This window comes from Thermobia domestica, chromosome 6 (genome assembly GCF_964235325.1).
Source record: "Thermobia domestica chromosome 6, izTheDome1.hap1.1, whole genome shotgun sequence".
NCBI lineage: Eukaryota > Metazoa > Arthropoda > Insecta > Zygentoma > Lepismatidae > Thermobia > Thermobia domestica.
This window is the reverse complement of record NC_137459.1, coordinates 220,815,214-220,838,320: the sequence shown is the minus strand read 5'-3', so window position 1 is coordinate 220,838,320 and position 23,107 is coordinate 220,815,214. Positions and strand designations below refer to the sequence as shown.

At 34.9% G+C, this 23,107-nt stretch overlaps 1 protein-coding gene across 3 annotated transcripts in view; it reads right to left on the bottom strand.

Moving 5' to 3' along the window:
• Positions 1 to 23,107, bottom strand: part of Gfrl (Glial cell line-derived neurotrophic family receptor-like) — a 621,902-nt gene that overhangs the window by 590,594 nt on the left and 8,201 nt on the right. For all 3 annotated transcript variants that reach the window (XM_081762635.1, XM_081762636.1, XM_081762637.1), the window contains exon 2: positions 19,322 to 19,444. In XM_081762635.1, coding sequence (XP_081618761.1) covers positions 19,322 to 19,444 — 123 coding nt within the window. The remainder of the gene's footprint in view (positions 1 to 19,321; positions 19,445 to 23,107) is intronic.

The window sequence follows — 23,107 nt, the reverse complement described above, 5'->3', positions numbered from 1 at the left end:
TCACTTTCGACATTCCAGACTTTTTTTTCGTTGGAATATATTCTTCATACAGTTAAGACTATACATTTGTACGTGTAACTACATTTCCACGATCATCTCAAATTATAGAACCGATTCTTTGGGAGGTCATTCCTTAATTCTAAGTCCTATTGATTTCATTTAGTGATCTGCTCTAGGTGATGCTTTCTTTTTTTTATCACACTGTGTTTTTCTGTGAGAATTAACTTGAGAATTGAGGTGTCGCTATTTTTTCTTTCCAGAGTAATCAGTAATAATCAGTAATCAGTATAAGGATAATCATAAATATACTGATAATCAGTCAGTATAAGTAATCAGTTTCAGACTTAGCAATATTTTTTAACTCACAAGTGACGAAGTAGGTAATTTCACAGTCATGATTTCTTTCATCTTCACATTGGAAAATCAATCAACTTGTCTAATGCAAATATTTCAATGAAGAGGTAATACTGTTAAGTAAAAGTTCTTAATAGCACCAGTTTGCTAATACATCATATCTAGCACACACAAATTTTGGAAGTATAAGTACATCTGCCGACCTGCTATTACTTCAAAATTGTAAACGCACAAAATTTACTTCTATCTAGAATGAAATCGAAGTTTCTGCAGGTCTTTCATGACCCATGAATCATATCTAGAAACATAACTTCTCCAGAAATGAGAGTGGTATACAAATAATTTTTATAAAATAATCTTTAAAATCAATATTGTTTCTAATGAAACCTATATGATGTTACTTGGGCAAACTTCAATGAAGAGGTTTGCTAAAGGATTTACACCGTTTTAATGCAGTACAAATCCCTAAAAGTTACTTCATTAATTTATTTACTAGCAAAAATATCTGTTCATTATACGGGAAGAATAGGATAATTACGCAAATATTCCGTACGCTTAATTAAATTTCCGCCCCTATTGGTAGACGAATTAAAAGTGAACTAATTAAAAGTAAGCTAGACCCAGTGTTTTGTTCGAAAGTCTCTTAAAAAAATTTCACCGCTTTTCCATAATAATACTATTAGCGTGATGGTCGTTGCTGTTTATCGTTGCTGTCGTTGCTGTCGTGTCGTAGCGTCAGTGTCGTTGCTGGAAGGAGGGGATGTTTTTAAAAACGAGGTAGCATGAGTCGTGATTTTTCGTAGGCGTTTAGGATAAATAGATAGATAGTTATAAAGTTCATTGTCTAATCACTAGATACTGAATGTGGTAGCATAAAGTTTTATCCCACTAAACCCGCTGGATGCACATTTTAATGAAAGTAACATCATAAAGACCTTTTCGACCTATGATAATTATTTAAAAAAAAAGTTTAGAAGTTCTTTGAGGTTGACTATTTTTTCGAATGATCAAATATACATTGCGGTACTTCTCCCTTCCCCCCAATAAGTATTAGAAAGCACAACACATAGCTACCAATTTTAAATTGGAAGGAGATTGATTGTATTTTATATTAACCCGTTAGAATTTTTTCCGCTCGTTTATTCTTCTGTATATTTGACGTTCAAGAGTAACGATAAATATCGTACTGAAGTCAATATTCATAATGTTCAAGAATTAATTGCAAATAGGGTTTCATGACGATAAGATATATAAAACTGATTTCAATAAAAAATAAAGAACAATGCGGAACAATTAAAAGCAAAACCATGAAGAATACTTGTTTACTCATTGTCGATATAACACAAGTCTACAGTTACATATTTGTAGTTTTGAGAAGGTCCGATTACCATAAATTTTGAGTCTCTTTTGCCCATTAGTTTTCTGGTTTTAATGAAAAAACAAATTTAGTGATCGAAAGTACCATTATTATTATTATTATTATTATTATTATTATTATTATTATTATTATTATTATTATTATTATTATTGCAATGGTTAAATGAAGCAATTATATTGGTCAAAATCGTTCATACGTGCCATTCAGGTACTGATTGTGGTAGAAAATAATCTATTGTCAAAACAATTGTTAACTCAATTAGTAGTCTAGTTCTCGTTTCAGACTTTGAGTTGAAATTTAGGTCAATTAAAATTCCTTCCATATAATTCTTAAAATTTCAACTGTTTCTCTTTTTACTTTAACCCATAATAATTTTTCAGATGTTTAGATGTTCAAAAATTTCTACTTGAATATGAAATAAAATACGTGATTCTTGGTTGTTTTAACTGTATCATCATCTCTATATTGTGTTTGAAAGTTTAGATTTTATTTTTTTTGCCCTCCAAGTTTGTAGACATATATCTAAGATTTTTCCTCGTTTTTTTCTCTACTTCATGTCTGTAGATTTTTCTGTACTAACCTACATAACGACCCTAAAAGGTAATCTACGACATATGTAATACATGTATAGTGAGTAACTATCATCTAACAACAAATACGAAAACTCAGAATAGAAATGCTTTAGTTATGAATGTCTGCTGCATCTATGTATTTTGATCTCTAAAACAATGTTCGCATAAACTGTAACTTCCATATTTTTATTAATAACAGTTTTTTCAGTTATTAAAGTTACTTTGTGCTCTCTTTTCAAAACAATATTGTAGTTAATAATTAATCATATTTTTGATAAAAAATAAAATAAAATATTTAAATTATAAACAGAAACTTTGATTATAAAAATTTAGTCTATCAAGTAAATACACGAAGAATATTCCAAGAAAAATTTGAGATAAAAACAAATCACATATTGCACATGGAATCCAATTCACATCACGCAAAGTTCTAATATGAGGAATGAAATTCATTAGAATTAAACTTCATTAGAAATTTTTGGAAAAGAGAAAAAGGCTATCGAGAGCTCTTATTCCTGCCCTCAAAGTGATTCTATTAGCAATATTATAATACATTTTGCTGAGTTGGTATGTGTTCAAGCCTGTTTATTCATGCTGTTCAATTTAGAATAGACTGAATACTGGGGTAGGGTAACAGAAGAATCTTGCAAATCGTGATACAAACATGCCATTTGGTGACGTGGTAGACCAATACCTAAGGATAAAATTTAGATGTATACCCAAACATCAAACCCTTTATTTGGCCCCGTGACGTCATCATACAACATGGCCGCCCGGGCATTACAAAAACACCGTTTCTCACAATAAAGGCTCATAAAACGGTGATTACAAACGATTCACATCAAATTTTGAATTCGTATTACTTATATTTGCTAATAAAAGGTACATTTTTTGTCACTGAATCCTGTAATTAGTATTATACAGAATGAAACAAAAGTCTGTTGAAATCGGCCAACTCCGTTATTATTGCAGAAATAAAGTAATGTAAAGAGTGCAAAATTGTTGGAAATATGTCGTCTTCAATTTAATATGTTGCAACGTTTAAAACTGGGCAGACTTTGTGCTGTACAGTCACCCACAAAAGTACCTGGACCTCAAGTAATGGAACTATAATAGTCAAAACTCCAGGTACATATCTGGGCGACCGTACAATGTTATGAACCCCAATGTTAAATGTAAATGTAATTGAGATTACCTATTGCAACGGACATTTCCAGAATTGACGTTGCAGAATTGATATACGGTGCTTGCTTACAGAATTCAGAAGATGATGAAATGTGTTTGGCTAGGGCTGCATCCATCGTGCGGAAGCACATGCTTAAAGCTTTCCCACAATTCAATGGGCATTTTGCCACAGCTTGCCAAGAGCAATCAGTTCCACAATCACTAGTAACACTTGTACGGATGATTCTTGAAGGTCCTAATATTGCAAATGAAGAAACTGTTGATGTACGCCGTGCTGCACTGTCAATGTCTCAGTTACTGACACGTAGTGAAACGAGAAAGAAAGCAAGGACAGGGAAATGTACGCCATCCACTATCTAGCGAGACTCCGCTGCCCCTGTACATTGGATTAATGATCCATTCAAAAGCGCGGAACCGCGGGTTCATAGATAGACTGAATAAAGTAGGTGTGAGTGTATCATATGATCGAGTTCGGGAGGTATCGGCTACCATGACCAAAGCACTGTGTGAACAATTTGAAACTAAGAAGAGAGTACATCAACATAACCTTCAAACAGGCGTTTTTACTTGTGCTGCCATAGACAATATCGATTACACCCCGTCGTCAGCAACCTCTATGCAAGCATTCCACGGCACAGCGATATCTATAATTCAGCCATCTTATCCTCGCAGCGATATTGAGGTTATAATCAACAAGTGGTCCGGCAAATGCAAAGGTGGCTTGCCTGCATGGTTCACAAATGTTCCTCAGATGTCAATGCTGAAATCATATGTGCCTCTTTTTACCGTTAATAGTGTTAAATTACCGCTACAGGAAGATATTTTATCAAATATGTGGTTGAAAGCAATCGAGATTATTGACACAGAGAAGGCGCAGTGTTTCTGAAGAATATATGTATTACTTGGGCAGCTTTCTATTCCCAGCAACTTCGTGATAAGATTCAACCTACAAGTCGGTGTGTTCTACTACCCTTGTTGCCAGACTCCATAAACTCTTCTGCCATGATTCGTCATTACAGTGACATAATCATTCAGACTGTGTCATCACTTAATCCTTCCCAAGTCCCCGTGGTTACCTGTGATCAACCCGTTTTTGCTATAGCGAAGCAAGTTCAGTGGTCCCAGCCTCTTCAGTATGGGGGAGACAAAACGGTAGTTATGATGGGTCCACTTCATATTGAAATGACAACCTTAGAAATGATGGGTAACTGGTTGACTGAGAGTGGGTTTACTAATCTTCTAGTGGAACCACTGCTGGAAAAGCAGATAATTGCTTACATGGATTCCACGTAAAGCGATCGAGATATGCTCACGAAGTGACATCTGCAGCCCTGTACTAAATGCTGAAGAAAGCATACTCAGAAAGTGCATCGCCTGAATGTCCCCAAAGAACTGAAGAGTGGGTTAAAATTAGACAGGATGAATGGTGTAACTATTTGAACTTGAAATGCTTCTCTTTAGGCTCTTGCACAGCTTGCGTTCTCCAGATTTGAACTCTACATCAGTTCCCTATCAGAGTTGTGTCCTTGGATGTTCGCCTTGAACCACACGCACTACGCACGTTAGATGCTAATATTTGTTGTCATTACAGGAGCTCAGTTGCAGACATCCTACCATTTATGAAGAGTTTGTGCGAGGAGGTTTCGTTAGTACTAAGACAAATCGTCCTCATTCTTGTATGGGTCATGATCAAATGCATGAACAATGCAACAAAGTCGTCAAGTCTGAAGGCGTAGCAGTTGGAATAATTGAAAATTCTTCAGCGCTCTTGAAGTGGATGGTGTCTGGTCCAGTTATTGCCAATCTCATTTCCAATTTTGAAGAAGAATATAGATTGTTACTTGATGAAGATGATTGTCAGACTCATCACGAAGACACTGTGGCTGCCAATAAACGATTTATTAAAAAGGTCTCAAGACTGGTGTGTACATTTTCAGAAGACGACAGAAATCGTTTCACGCAAGACGGCACTGACCTTGTAATCATAGTGTCTGACGTAATTATAAGCGAAGATGCAATTGCATCAGTGTACAATGCTGAAAAGCTCGTCAGAGACCAGTACGACAGCTTCAAAAAAGAACGCTTAATGCAGTGAAGTAAATCAATTTTTGAACCAATTCATGGAAATAATCTAACCCTCCACCGCAAACAAATCACAAAGACCACTGCCGTACACCGCAAGGTTAATATCATGAAAAATGATTGTTATCTTTTCAGCGGAATGTTTATTGCTTGTCAGAGCCAACAAGGCGATCTTTGTGACTTCTTCGCTCATGAAAATTTGGAGTGTCCTCCATCACTTTCTGACGATGGTTTCATTCGCAAGGGAACTAAGTCAGATGTTGTTACGTGTCTGGAAAAGTTCGGAGATTCCCAGCATAATGCACCCCAGGCCACATGTATGATACTTGATGGTTCTGCTGTCATACACATGTTGAAACCATCTCCTACAGAAACCTTCCGAGATTACTTTGATACGAAAGTGAAACCATATATTTTAGCAATCCTCACGGACGAAACTAGAGTGGACTTTGTTTTTAACCGCTATCTACCAGGCAGCCTGAAAACTGAAGAGCGTCGAAAACGAGGAATTTCGCCACGAGTACGATTTGGGGACTCTACGCGAATTCCTAAAAATTGGACCATGTTTCTGCATAATGAAGACACAAACAACGTTTATTCCAACTCATTGCAGACTTCTTGTTAAATATTGACACACCAGAAGGCAAGACTATTGTCTGCACCAAAGACACTGGCATATGGAGCACGCCCAATATTGATGTTTCTAAACTCGCACCCTGTACACATGAAGAAGCCGATACGCGACTACTTCTGCATGCCAAACAGGCCAGTGACTCTGGTCACAAATCGATTATCATCAGAACAGTTGATTCTGATGTGGTGGTGCTAGCTTTACATGCCTTTCCCAACCTAACCCTGACTCATCTATGGATTCATTACGGAGTTGGAAGGAATCGAAGAGACCTTCCTCTCCATGAGTATGGAAAAAGCTTGGAACCAAGATTTTCAAAGCAATTCCATCTGGCACGCATTCACTGGCTGCGATATGGTATCAGCCTTTGCAGGACGTAAGAAGAAAACAGCCTGGGAAGCTTAGCAAGCAAACTCATATGTCACTGATGCATTGTGGAGCTTTCACAGTGTCCTTCGGAAATTGCAGACAGTTCTTTCGGGGAAGTTCACCGCTTTACTGTGTACTTGTATGATCGCAGAAACACCGCAGAGTGTGTTAAAGAATGTCGGAAAATGCTCGTCACCAAGAAAGGTCGTTCACTGGAAAGTGTGCCTCCAACTGAGGGAGCACTTCTTCAGCATGTGAAACAAGCATTGTTTCAAGATGGATATATTTGGTCTTAGTGGCGTAAGTTAAAACCTAATATACCCGATCCTCAGCAATGGAGCTGGAAGAAAGCTGGTGCTTCATACTCACCTTTATGGTCTTTACTGAAACAAATGACTGAGCACTGCCAAGAGCTTTTCACTGTGGATGTAAATCACTGTGTTCGCGTGCATGTAAATGTTCTAAATTATCTCTTCACTGCACACTTTTGTGTATGTGCGATGGTCAGTGTAAAACAAATACTTCCAATGGAAATTAGTGATCTGTAAGTGACGGAGGTATGTTAGAGGAAAGAAATATCGTGTAATCTGCACACTCTTGATAATCTTCATACCAGAGGCGGCTTGTGAGGGAAGTTACACGGTAAAAATTAATAATTTTTCTATTCAAATTAAGTAAAAAAGTTAATTAATATAATAATTGTTATATATAACAATCAGTAAATTAGGAAAGTTTCCATCTTTTAGTTTTAATAGAAAAATCCAAATCTTACCTGTGTGACTTCCCTCGCGAGCCGCCTCTGCTAAATACTCGTTATATAGTGATATTTTTTTCTATGATGGCAATGTGGAAGATTTTAATCAAGACATAATTCAGTTCATCACATCAAAATATAGAATATATCGTTTGTGATCAACGATTTATGTGCCTTTACTGTGTTTCTGTAAGGCCCATGTCAGCCATGTTGTATGATGACGTCACAGAGGCAAATAAAAGGTTTGATTTTTGGGGTCTACATCTAAATTTCATTCTTAGGTATATATCTACTACATTACCAAGTGGCATGTTTGTATCATGATTTGCAAGATTCCCCTATCTCGTGACGTTACCCTACTCCACTAGAAGGATGGGGCCAACTATGGCGTTTTATTTAAATATTTACTTCTACTTCGAAATGCTTGTAAATCTTCAGATGAAATTTCACATAAAGCTCAGACTTAGTTATATCGTTAAATTAAAAAAGGTGAACTATCTTGCAGTCAGATCAAGTTTCAGTTCCCAGTTGGAGCTCAAGTGGTTCATTTTTGTCGTTAATGAATAAGTCCAGAACTCATATATAGGATTGAAATCAACACCGACAACGTTTGGGATATTACTTCTGACACCAAACTCACACATAAGTCTGGGCACTCCAAGCTCTGTGTAAAATACCTTCCTTTTGGAGTTGTATCCTTGCAAAAACTCGTGAGAGAGAGAGAGAGAGAGAGAGAGAGAGAGAGAGAGAGAGGTAAAAATTACTATAGGTGTACCTTTTAATAAGGACGCGGTTGGCTTAGCGTTAGAGCGGTCAACACATTTGAATCGGGCCCTTGGTTCGATCTCAATTTGATCCTGGTGAACACCGTCTGGGTAGGTTTTCTCCGGTTTCTCCCACATTCTCCGTTCCACCAGTTTGATTTGTTTTTCATCACTTTTCCTAGTAAACGAATGCTTTGCATGTGAAAGTTTAATTTCGTTTAATTGAAAAACGTTTGAATAATTCCCCCATCATCTATATAAAGCAACTTGAAAAATTTTATAGACGTATACTGCTCAAAAAAGAATTAAATGGCAATATACGTCGGAGAAACTGCTTCGAGTACGAACAGGAGCTTATGAGCATCTAGTACCAGGACAATCAGTTGGTCCTGTCTCACATGTAAAAGGCGCTAATCTCAAAATAAACTCAACCCGACAATCATCAACTTAACATTATATTTTAGTAGATAATCGGTATTGATCTCATAGGAGCAAGTTTATATAAACGGAATATATATACAATTTAAAATAATTTGCTTAATATAGTATTATCTTTACCAGACTTGAAATTGTGGCCTGTTTTTTTTTTTTTTTTTTTTTTTATCATTGTGTCTGTCAACCCCGTCATTCTAATAATATCGCTTTAATGTTCGTGGAAATTAATATCATGTTCCAAAGTAGTACACGAAATGGTAACCTATCAATTCATTTTTTATGATTCATGTGTTTGGTTTACCTCGGGTCTGTGATGCCTTGCGTCGACTAAGGTATTTCCTACATTCAACCTTTCTCGATATCTGTTCTCGCTGTCGCTATATTTCACATATTACTTTGACCCAATTTGTATGCTTCTACTTGCGCTTGTTGGCCTTATGAATTTCGCGTCTTACTCCTAGGTACCTGCTTTGAAAGAACATCGATAATAATTATTGATATCATTAAATATCTTGATATCAATATTAAATAAATTAAATTAATTACATTTATTTATTTATTATAATAATAATTATAGTATAGGAAAAAATTAAATAAAACAAATTTTAAAAAGTCAGCCATACTATTGCAAGTACATCCCGATATAGATTATTGAGCTAAACTAAAGGGCCAAGTTAATTTGTTTAACAGTTTTTTTGTTAAACCGTTGTTGAACAATTCCTGAGTTACGCGTGAACACTGGGAATCTTGGGTATGACATGGTGTCTGCAGAAGAAAGAAGAACGTTGGATTGTTTCGAAAAGGAATTAAAGGTGATGCTATTATCCGGAACGTTGATATGAATATAGACTATTTACGTAATGATTCTGACAGTCAAATAACTAGCGAGAACGAATCAAACGTTGAAATGCTAAAAACTGACATAAAATATTCGCTAGTTGGCATAAAATAATGGATTAGGTGAATTTAAAATGAAAGGGTAGAAGCTTACTTTTTAATGTTTGATTTTCGTGTGCCTGATTGCAAATAATCAGTGTGAAATATGACAGGCCTATAACAAGAGTACCTCAGGGATGGTTGTGATGTGTTGTTCTTTTTAATTTAGTTCAATGAATAGGTGAAAATAGCCTAAGTGCTGAGCACTGAAATTTAATTTCGTTTAGAAACTGCTACTGCAACATTGTCGTAATTAACGGGCCTGCAGTGCCGATAAGCCCACGTCTAAAGGGGACACATTTCTTTTGAAGATTAATTTTATATTCTTAAATATTCTATTCAAATGTATATATTTACAAATCCTCTCATTTAATAATATCCGGTTAGTGCTTATAGAGATGTGGAATAACAAAGATAGGATTTATCAGTAATTTGCAGCTGTGAGTATAAAAATTTGACGTTCATGGTTGGTACTGTATAAAAAAAATATTCTAGCCATTTACCTACCGTATCCCTGGTGATATTTTTTATGCACCAGAGATCATTGTTGTAAATATAGTTTGTTCGGAATTAAGCTGTGTTTTGGTAACATTCGATGTCCGTGTCATGTACCTGACAAGTTAACTTCGCTGGAAGCCGCTCTTTTAAAAAACAAATCCTTTTTATACTCTTGGGTGTAATACTATAATTTGGCTGTGGCATAGGTACCTATTAGGCAAATTTAACTGGGACTGTTGGCACACTATTTAATTCCCAACAAAGAGAGGTAAGAACCATGATCCTGTGATAATTATGCTCGATAGAATAGCTCTTCACTTATTCTAGAATTTGTGAATTTCATCTATGTAAATGAAATCTAGAGTATCACAATTGTTTGTGACCTCAAGTGCTATCGTTTCCACAATAATATATTTCATTCTCGATTGTTTAAAAATCCCTCTGATCCCCATGATAAAGGTAGAGGTAATACGGGTTTCTATTTCCAGAGGGACTGGATTGATTCTGATTTTGGGGATACGTCCCTTGTTGGGTTTTCCATGGTCAAAACCTGAGCAGTAGTTAAGGATACTCAACAATCAATGTAAAGAATTATTTATGATTAACTTCAACTGTGTTTACTAGTCCATACATTCAGGAGAAGAGTCCAGATCAAAAGTGTGAAATAATGCGATAAGCAAGACGCAAGACCTCGATTAGATAGGCTCTCTATGACGAAACACAATTAAAAATGGTAAATCCACATATTTTTATAACGTTTTGATCCAAGAACTATCAGATACGCGGTGGATAACTAACAATTCAGTATAAAACCCGGTTTTCAGTGCTAAAGAAACAAACAACTTAGTCAAACTAATATTCAAATCACCAATAGCCTTTCCAATTACAATAATGTTCGACATCAAAGAACACTTTACCCTAAAGGAACCTCTTTTATCGAACAGCATTTCGATATTACGAAATGCGTCTCGAATATCGAACACCACTTTCTTTTCCCTTCAAATAAAATGATAGCTGAAAAGTGAAATTATAAAAAATAAATATACATATATTGATATTAACACGTAGTATTATTAAAGCGATACCTTATAATGACACCATTACACATGGGAAAAAGGATTATTACTGCGGTGTTGCACATTACAAAAATAGCGATTTCTCCAATTTCCCACCAATACCACAGACTAGGAATATTTTCCGCGTTTCCAATATCAAAACAATATCGACCTATTGATTTTTATAAGGCGAGGTTTGGAAGCGTGTGTACACAAATTTCAGATAGTATGTAATGTTTTTAGTATTCTTATTTCTTAATGAAATAACCAACGTGTTCGATATTTAGAGGGCATTCGATATTTAACGCCATTACCCTAGTTATGTTGTGGATACCACTCGGTGGAGCAATGGTTGAGCGTTAACCTCCGGTGTTGGAGTGCCTAGTTCGATTCCAGGTTGCGCACTGTCGAACACTTTGCTCGTACGTTCTTTGGGGTTCATCCGTTTCCGTTTCTTTGGGTTTCATCGTCGGCGACGTGACTTCTGGAGGCCAGGGGGCAACAGCTCCCCCAGAGAAGCTCCCTGTCGATCGAGGCATTTTGAGACAAAAATGTTTAATAAATATACGATACGGACATGAAATTAGTAATAAAGCATCAGATAGAGTCGATACATTACATAAACTAAATAGTAAACAAAACGTGAATAGAACAAATATGAATAAAAAATAACACTATTAATCACTATAAATATTTTTATTCGTATTGGTTTGATTACATCTATATAGTCACCTAATAATTTTATGTTTGGAAAAGGGGCCAATAATTAGAAAAGCAACTTTTCCTAGTGGGTTCAAATAAGCTCATTAATTGCCCTAGAAAAATTCTTACTGCGCTGCTCATCCCGTGATGAACAAGATTTACACTACGTTAGTCTTTACAATAACTTCTAATCTCCGAAGATAAAAAGACAAATTATTTTCACATTCTTTGAATTATATCAACACTTAAGAAATAGACAGTTCGGTTGTGTTGTATAACTACTAGTTCATTTTCTTATATTATTATGGGTAATTATAGATAATTGAGCCGGTAGCGCTAGCCGAGTTATCTCGTTCGTCCGCCGTATGATCATGTGGGACAATCCACTAGGGGTTCGAATTTCTCTGATGAACTCTAACTGTCAGTGTTTGTGTGTTCGTTTCCGTGCAGTGTTGAAATATGTCGGAAGGACCTGAGCTGCCAGTGGCGAAAAATACATCGGTTGGAGAGATTTTATTTAAAAAATTGTCAGACACGTTACTTCCTAGTGTTATGAAAGAAGTTGAAACGGATGACGTAGGTTTGCGTTACTGATATTTTATCTGTGAAGGAAGTCGTCTTAACTCTTAGACCCTGAGAAATTTAATATTTTCCATGTTAGTATACATCGAAATATGTCATAACTTTTCCGACCACCTAATATTTTAAATGATGTTAATTATTAAAGATCATTGATCTCATCACTTATCCACATCTGTCTTATGAAAATCAAAACCTTTAGGGTAGATATAAATAGGTGAAATGTGTTTTCGAGGGTTGGTGTACCATGGAACCAAAGAAATAAATCTCAACAGGATTATATTTATCTCCGCCTAGCCCCCTTCAATTTATTGTTTTGATTATTCAAAAAAAAAAAAAAAAAAACGTGAAATTCAACAAAAATTCATAAGATATAAAATATGTAACCAGGTCTCGACTTTACTAAATACGAATAATAATAATAATAATAATAATAATAATAATAATAATAATAATAATAATAATAATAATAATAATAATAATAATAATAATAATAATGAAAATAATAATAATAATAATAATAATAATAATAATAATATAATAATAATAATAATACACTATCAACATCAATACAATATCATTTACGTAATTATATGGCAAGCATTTTTTCATCCATGTGTGGTCAGTATTACGTGAACTGGTTGGTGTCTGTCATCAATGTGAGATAATCCTAGTACAAACTATTTCTACACGTGTTGATGCAACTCAAAGAATGCGATAATAATGTCTGCTGGCTTTTCTTCCTTTAAAAAGAAGTTACGGTAAGAGAGGATTGCAAAAATGTAAATCGGGACCAGTTAAAAGCTGAGAGGTAGTCACAGCTGGAAGAACGTTTTGTGATATTTTCCTCATTGACGAAAGTCTATTTAAAAAGTTCGAGTATGTCTGAGGAAATCTGAGCATGTCTTTGTGGGACATCTTCTTATACGGTTATTAGTAGAAGTATTTTGTGTATTATCTTACATGGAAGATGAACTAACGCAGTAGATAATTGGTTAGAGAATTGAATATTTATCCGGTGGATCCGAGTTGCCATTCCGGTCAGGTTCTTTTTGAAATAGATTAAGTACAGTATATACTCATTGTGATAAGAAAGATCTTCCCTCGTCCAAAAATAATAAGGTGTTGGAATATATTGAACTGGAGAAGGTCTCAATAAAGTAAATCAAACATTAGCTTATTTCCTTCAGTTGTTCTAGATTTGAAACTTTCAGCTACTTTCAAGCGTTTTTTTAATTCATTTGTGCACCAATTATTTTTTATTTCTCTAAAAATACGGAATATAAAGAAACAATATATTACATTCACCGAAATAATAAGATAAATATACGCTGTTCTTTGTGAAAAACCATCCGAAAGAAAGAGGTTCATTTTAGAATGGACAACTCTTTCGTTAGTCACATACTTTACAATTTTCCCTCGATTAGGGCTACCAACTGCTTTCAGTGCGAGAAAAGTTAGGTGGAAGACTGGGTTGGAATTGTCTAGGCTTTCTTGCAACTCCAAATAACCTGGACCCAAAGTAATGGAAGTAGTACACTTAGAGGGGGATACTTTTGTGGTTAAGTTTACTTACATCCATGTGAAAGAAATTACTTTCTCGTAGACAAGGTTCGTCACACTCCAAGTATCATTATATTCGAATTGTTCGGGCACCCACCTCTGGATTGATATTAGAGGGAGACGACCCTTTGCAAACAACTACAAAACATGTATTTTTAGTTAGTCTTTTTCCGGTCTATTTTATACAAAAGACTGGGCTTAAGTACTTGATTCCTTTCAAGGAGTGAAAGATGTGTATGTCAAAAGTACTAACACTGAAATCATAATGTAACATAAATTGCAGAAACGTGTGAGGTGAAATTGTGGTTGAGATAAAAATTGGATCATTCTTCTATTTGTGATCCAATAATAATCAAAAGCAATAATTATAAAGGCAACATAGGCATTTGAAATCATTCTTCATGTAAAAGAACAATCAAAAAATACTGTCCTACACCGGCATGAATTTTTATCCCGGATCTGGCTAGGATGAGTATCTATAAATTGAAGTCCGACCCTAGTTCGAAATATTGACACGAGCTCGGCCCAGCTCATGTGAAATCTTATTAGCTGGAAATAAGGACGAATTTCGAAAGCTTTATAATTATAGAAAAATTGTATTATTTACAGATATTAGAGGTTTTCTTTTACAAATATGCTTTAATAGTTTTCCCGAAAGAAAGGTTTATTAAACATATTTTACAGATTAATATATGAGTAAACCCGAGTACGGCCCGCTGGCCGGGTCGGGCTTAGCTGAGTGTTCTCGGAATGTGGCCTATCACACCTCTATCTTAAAGCATCTTTATTAGCGACGGTTGAGGTTCATATTTTGTTCTAATCTTTGTTATCCGAAACTTCTTTTTTCTTCAAGAATAAATGTTATAGAAAAAATTGTAGTCTGAGGAATGTCTTTTTTTGTGTGGTCCAAAATAAAATAATGGGAAGAATATTTCAGTTCCCAACTAGAGAACGTAAATTTTAGTAAATTATAATAGATGCATATTTCATATTTGCCTCCAATTATCTTCAGAAGCACTTTTCGTTATTTTTACCATTACTCCGAAAGAATTTTAAATCTAGTTCGAAAGCACATTATTAATGGAGCTTAGTTTTTTATTTCTGTAAAAAGTTTAAACCCCTTCATGGTTATTTAAGTTGTCGCCCGCGTAGCTTTGGAGAACGTTGCACTGGATCTATACTGTATTGGGCAGGCACCGTGACGGTTTTCTCCGATTCTTTTTGTTCCAACTTTCTTCACTACTATTTGTTTCATTTTCATCATCCACGTCTGCTTGAACTTAGCCGGCATAACCATTGAAGTTAAACTTGAAAACAATTTCTCGTATAGCTCATATTTCAGCAACTCTAATTTCTACATGAGTCCCTACTGAAAACCTGGAAACTAGAAATTGATTTAAAGTTTGCAAATGGGTATGTAACAGTAACTTCATAGGTTCTTTAAAACAGGAATTTGTGTTTGTTGTTATAGAACTGTGGAAAATAAAAAAAAAAAAAGTTAATACGGTGGAGCATCCTGTATCTCTCATGATTCTTATTCTATATTTAACTTAAGGAGACAGGGAGTATAGGATAGTGCACCATTGTTCTTAACCATCTGCTAGCTTGGTTTTATATAATAATGTTGGGAATGTATTATATATATGGTATAAGCTGTAAGTTTACTGGTAAAGATATTAAAATTTCCTTTTTTATTATTTTCCTGTTCCTAAATTTCCTGTTTATCTACAACACGTTGTAGTAATATTTTGTTATAACATAACACCGATTTTGTTTTTAGCAGATATCTTCCTTTTGGAGTGAACAAACTATAAGCTCAAAATTCAAGCTCAATTTTACATATTAATAAAATTAAATGATTCAGATAGATCATCTGACTTTGTATTATAGAAACCAAACGGCTGACAAATTTCTACCACTATACTTAAAGTATTCTTGCAGTGAATATCACGTTTTAGAAGCAACAGTTTTCAACGAAACAGGTTTACGAAAAGAGGCCCAGCAAAATAGGTCAGACCTAGTTGCTACAAAGCGTCCTTTAAGTGCGAATCTATTGATTTATTGATATTCAGTGTCGTATATGCACCAATGCACGCTAACTAGAAAACATATATTTTATGTTTGTGTCGGGAATGTGGTAATTTTTTTTATTGGATTTGGGGTCAATAAGGTCAGTAGTGTCCGTAGTACTATGTAGTAAAGCTATGAAAGTCATATATAAAAGCATTTTTGCCATTAGTGGGAATTTTATTTACATCGCGCTGTACTTACTGCAAATTCTTATTCACACATGTAAATAGATAAATTGAGTAAACACGGCATTTTATTTCACGTTTGTATATAAAATATATGAGTAGTAGAGACAGAATTTTCATACATACATGTGAGAAAAAAAGAAACATACACTTTACACACTTCCTTTTGTACTGAATGTAATTTGTAAGGATGCTAAGAAATACTAATACTGTTGATGGTTTAAATACATTGTGATAAGAAAAATGAGTAATGTATATATGAGGAACGTTACAAGTGTTTCGTTGAGTATAATGATTGAAGAGTTGGTTGCAATACGTGCGTTAGTCTGAAAGATGTACTTGGAGATAAAAGATGTACTAATATTTTTTTCTTATATAAAACAATGTGATGAAACTTTATGAGATATTATATTGAAATGCTACCAGGAGTAAAAGGAAGCATAGAAAAGCAACAAAAGCATTTACTGCAAAAAGTGCATAAACTCGGTTCCTCCCTTGTCAATTGCAATAACTAATAATAGCTGTTCCTGGGTCAACAACGGAAGCCACGTGAGCGAAGATAGAATGACGCATGGGAATTCAGCCAAAAGTGTAAAAAGGCACATAGAAGTTTACTGCAGACTGGACTGCCCAGCTTTATTACAGTACAAATAATGGGAAAAAGTCATGTACTGACAACTTGTAGCGAATGGAAGGTGGGCTGTTATTTAGCAAAAAGGTTATGTAAGTCGAGGTTGTCCATCATCCACCAGCGCCAAGAGACAGCAGGGCGGGACGACCTAGGGCCAAGTTTTCTCTTCTGAAAATGTTTGATAGCCAGTTGTTTTTCATGGAAGGAAGAGTGAAAAACCACCAATTGCAAATGCATTACTAGAGATGTGACGTGGTTGTAGCGGGCGTGCCCTCTTTACCGTAATTCACGTGGAGTTCACATTTTAGTTTTTACCTTTTCATTTTACTTACGTTATGGCATGCACCATAAGAGGCTAGGTTACCCACAAGGTTCCCGCGAAACCCTGCAGCACAGAAATGCAAGAAACATATCAGCCTTTACACCTTACGCGGTAAGCTCCTCAGACAAATGAGCAGGCAAGCAAGGGAAGGTACTTGTATGCATACTGCGTCTAACTACCTTTTATATGCGCAAACCATCGTATAGTACTTTAAAATTTAGGAAGTACGTGATTTACAAAATATTTCATTCATCGTATTCTCTCTAAACGAACACTAACGAATTATCAAAATACATTTGGAAATTATCAAAATACATTTAAAATGTTACCAGGGTGATGAAATTTTTCAAAGGCATACATGGATTTTGGAGCGTTTTTATCAGAGGGAAATAGATTACAGTAAAGATGAATGAAAAGGTAAAAATATTTGGCAATGGTACTTGTAGCGTCTTATGCAGTTGTAATCAAATTTTGAAATTCGCCCGGATATGAAATTATATATCAGTAGAGGATATTGCTGAAAGACAGAAAGTTGAATGAATCTCAGTCGTACAGAATAAACTTCGGGGGAAAATGTCGAGCGTTCAAGATGGTGCTAGGAACACTGGAAACAAATTGCCCACGCATAGAAATAAGACTATACTGGATACGGACTAAGGTGAACGCCTGTCATAATAGTAAAAGTATCGTGCAAGAAAAAAAAATCCTCATTGTATGCTTATTTTATGAATAGTATATATACTAAATGCATAAAACGCATAGAAAGGACTTTCAATTTTAAAAAATTGGGGCAAGATATGGATCCCCCACATTTAAAAATGTCGCCGCATAGAAGAAAAAATGAATACTACTAGATGTTAACAGGGCTTACCAAAAAATTGAGATTCAAACCTTATAGCGGTTCATCAATCCACAGCAATTTTTCATCTCTTTTTGAAGCCATCCTATATAAAAAGAGACGCGCTAAAATAAGGGCTAGCGCCGTGTATGTACGTGTCTGGGCTATGCAAAGGGCACCAGATAGTGCAATACTGTTTTGCTGGCACTCACATCGTAAATCAGTGTGATTGACAAAAGAACCGGCATAGTTAATTTGTCAGTCGCATGACCACCTTTCAACGTGGAAACCAAAAGTAAATGGAGGCAACTAAAAAATGATGAGTTCATTAACTGAATTGACTGTTTCTTTGCAGGATTACTCACAATAGGCAACTACAGTTAAAGGATTATAATTGCATTCCGAAATTGAAAGGACGGACTTTCAAAGTTCATAACTGTGGAATCTACCATTGTCGGTTGAAGACTTCCCTTAGGAGCTGACATGTGTTCTATCCAAGAGTCCATGTTTCAGAATTGTGCGATAGATCCGCAAGAATTTTTAATAGAGGTAGTTGGGATTTTTTTTTTAATTAAAGAGAGAGATATTTATGAAATTTTAGAGTGAGAGTTTTAAAATTTTCTTTCGGAAGAGGCATGAGGAACGTGTAACAAGCCATTGTGTTGTACGTCCAACGCGAAAAAAGAATTACAAATCTATTTCGGGAGCGGTTTTAGCCCTATAGCCAAACCATAAAGAACCCACCGTAAAGCTGACAATCCTTTCCATGTTATAACATAGCTACGAAACATTTTAGAGATATATAGTTACTTTTAATACCTATCAATATTGAAGAAGAAACCGAGAATTTCGTGGCTGTCCTTTCGCTTCTCGATTTGTAGTGGTCTATTTAGGTCTCGGTCTTGGTCTAACATCGAAATATCGAGAGGAGACACACATTTTCTCTCTATCTTGGTACCATGCCTAAGTGTTGTTGCGGTTCAGAATCTTCTTTACTTGTGACTTTTTATTTCAATTCGTTTCAGCTTGACATCAAAAATTTGTTTTTTGTCGTATTAGTTTATATGCTTGTAGACTTTCCTTGCAATATAGGTATATTTTGTACGGTTACAGTCTATATTAGCAGGGTTTTCAAACCACACGAATTCTGTTTGGAAACGGTATTATGTAATAGTAAAGGAGCTAACCGATGATGTAATTCAGTGTGAAAAAATAATTATTCATTACATTATTAATGAAGGAAAAAGGGAACATTGTAATAAGTTATCACTAAAACTTAAGCTACTTCTAAGCTAGAAGTAGTAATGCATATGTAAAATAACGTACTAGGAATATTTCAATTGTGATGAGACATTCGGGAGAACTGTTATAGTGATTACCAATTACTTTGTATTGACAATTTAATTGATCTGACTTACCTTGTTCTGGGCCACAAACGCGAGGAATAATTTCCAAAATGGCAGAACAAGACGGGTCCTTATCGCAGAGTTGTCTAGCGAATAAACATTTTTGAATACCAACAGCAACGTTAGTCTTCGAACCTGCAAAAAAATAATTAAATTTCGTAAACATAGCTTAAATGAAGCATGGATTGGTCATTAGATATTTCAGATAACAATATACAGTAACATACAAGTATGGAATAAATATCATTCTCCTCCCAGTCTTGTTCTTTTTCCCTTATTTTCATAACTTTCCAATTAATAAATTTTGGTCTTTAATTCATAGAAATCAAAAGTTATATAGTAATACTGGTATGGCTTGATAACTCGTTCATGAAACCTTATTGAATTGAATATTACATTATTATGCCAAATTAATATAACTTTTGATTGTTGCAAATTTCTAGTCTCAGCAAAACAAGAAGTATGTTTCCTAATGGAAGGGAAACCTTAACGGAGCAAATATAAAAACCAAAATTAGAAATCTATGAACAGAAAATCACAAGGACACCTTTAAACATTAAACGGCAATATCAGAAAGATTTGTCATGATATCGTTTTAAAACTGTTTAATAATATTACAACAAAATTTACAGTGATATAAAGATATATTCTAGTGGAGAAAATATAATCGAAATATGGAACAAAAGCTTGCTAGAAATATTACTTAGAATGGAGTACTGCTATTGCAACTTACTTGGTAGAACCAACTTGCAGACCATCAGCTACTTAGGAACGCTAAAATATATACCGAATGTTTAAATGCCTGGAAATTAAATGTAGATAAATGAGTCGTGATAGCGCTATCTGATGCTATAATTGTCTAGGAAAATTGGCTTCGTTTTTAATTGTTCCACTTTTTATTGTAAAAGTTAAAATGGTTTTTGCTTTTGATAACTCTGGGGAACAATTTTTTAAAAGTTTTCTGTTGCATTAGATTTACGAACTGTTTGTAATTGCCTATTCAGCACTGCTTCCAAATAAATAAAATCCGGTTCACTGTGCATGCTATAATTTACATGCAATTTGAAACCCGTATATTATGCGGCATGTATTCTAAATTGGTTTTAACGTAATGTATTCTATTCACTCTATATAGGATTTCACTTAAATCTACTCAAATAAGCACACACATACAATATTGTTTTTTCAATACTGTTTTGTTTAACAACATACATCATGTCTGCTTCAAATAGCCACAATTGATTAATTATATATGAAGTCTTATTAATGTAGATGCTAACAACTTCCCCGCCAAACGCTCAGTATATAGTCGTCTTCAGGAGTCCCTACAAAACCTAATTTGAAGTTTATATTGGCGACCATAACAAAAAATAGGCTTTTAATGTCGTGTGCCAAATGTGAGGATACATTGCTTGATTGGATAAAAGGAAAGTAAATTATTGCGCTTTCGGGAGTTCCTATTGTTTGGCTAGAAGCGAAGGACCATTTAGGTGACTATTATTTTTGCACGGTCAGCACGAAGGATATTGCCACGAAAAAACAATATTTTATTTTGTAGATGAGGAAATTCTTGGCAATTTGACCGATCCCGTACTCGTTTTACTTTTGGTACACTTTTGCAGTTTTGGCTGAACCGAAGGGAGAGCATAGTAGGGTCTCTAATAAGATGTGTGAAGAAACGTTTATTGAAACACAAGACTGATGTGACACAAACAGAATTTAAAACTCAGCAGTACATCAAGGCTGATTTAAATCACTTCGTGCTCTTTGTGTCTCTTGCAAAAAGGTCGCAACTTCCAGTCTGCGAAAAAAATCTGTTGCATGTTCGGCACAAGTATAATATTTCTGAAAAAGAAAAAGGGTTTAGTAGACTACTATTCAGAAAATAACGACTTACTTTCTTGATATCTCTAGTCTCTTACTGAATTAGGCTTTGGCACAATTACGGTTATTTTCGACTTTTCAAACAGTCACAAGTTTGATCTTTTGCACCTTGGTAATGCTTGTAGATCGGTTGTAATGGGTCATTTGGTCAATTTGCAAGAACAGCGCATTTCTTGTGCTACGTGTTTACCTTCGAAATTAGTACAAAGGCGAATTTCTTCCAAAAGGTTAGGGCTAAGGAAATAGTAAAGTGCACTTTTCAGTGTAGTCACAGTAGTGATTAGCAGGACCGGGATTGTTTCTTAAAACATTATAAGGACGTCTTGGAATATTTAGGGAGATATTTGTTCCGAGCATTAGGGATGCGCACGACACAAGATTTGTGGTTGTCCCTTCTCGTAAATGTGCTGTAAAAGTGATGTCTCGACTCGAAAAATGTATTTTTCTATTGGAAAAACCGTGTGTCGACTCGAATTATGTCAGGAAAATCCTGTTTCGACTTCTATCTTGCGCATACTTACGAAACAATACCGTCCTTATAGCTATAACGGCTTATGGCTTACAAGGGGAGTGGCAGAAGGAATGTCTTCGCCATCACTTCCACTATGATATTGATCACTAGAGTCTGACGTAAAAGAGTGCGACGGAGACATGGTCATACTTTCAAGTAAATGAAATTCGAACAGTGAACATCAAATCGTACATCTAAATAAATATGGAAGAACAGTGTAACAAGGAATACAATTTTCATCATCGCCATCAACATAATCTTCTTCTTCTTCCTCTATCTCTATTATAAGCATTCAATTATTCATTTTCATTTTACTGCAACCTGGAATAACAATTTAAATGTATAAATGACGTTCTCCCAGAGTAAGGAGAAATATTACAAAGGTAATCCAAAGAAAGGCATGGGTCAATCTGACCCACAAGGTGTAAAAAGGATGTGTTTGTTAAAAATCACGTAAAACAAGTATTTCATGCCAGCAAGTATAAGCACAAATAATGATGAGTACTCAGAAAACAATATCTGTAAAAAAGGTCTATGAGATACAGTAAAAATTAAATGATATATTCGCGGGGTCAATTAGACCCAGGAAGTGTACCTAAGGGTTAATCTGCTAACTGGATGTAAGAATACCAGAGAATAGATCTACGATAGACCAAATTTTTTATAAAACGCTTTTTAGTTCCTTGCTAGTCCTTAATATCACATCTTTAGCGTTAAGTGATAATCGCAACCCTTTAAAAAAATCAATATTTCACATATACGAAATCTCAAGAAACGAAACCTATAGGAGACAACAAATTTGATTACACAGGCCATTACTGCTTCTGCAATGGGGATTAATACCAATAAATCCCTGTTTTCTTAGAAAACGATTGTATTTTCAACACATACAGTGATTGTTACCCGGACAGTAATTGGCACTTATCCAGTTATTGTTTAAAAAATAAGGAAACAAATCATTTTTTTTGACAGTATTCAGTGGTCATTGCTTTTATAGTCTGTAAAGTTTTTTTCCTACTATTTTAGTATAAGAGAGAAGTGGTTTATGGTATAGGTGGATATATTTTCCTAAACTCAAAATATGGTCTTATAACTTATGATATTGTTAAGCATGTTTGTAGAATATTAAATGTGCCAACTTATTAAATGTTACTTACGTTATGCTTTATTGGCATTGCAGATAATGAAGTATCAAGCTTTCCCTTCAAGCAACCTTGCAATCCATTTCTGAAACCCTGTAACCGTGTAACCTTGTAACCCTGTTGAAAAAATTGGGTTCCAGTCACTCTATGAAATAGTATGTGCCTAGATACTAATTGGAATACCCCTGACAATAACTATGATACTAATATTTTGTATATGAAAATGATATAAGGCTTTTAAAAGGTTTCATTTAAGGAAAA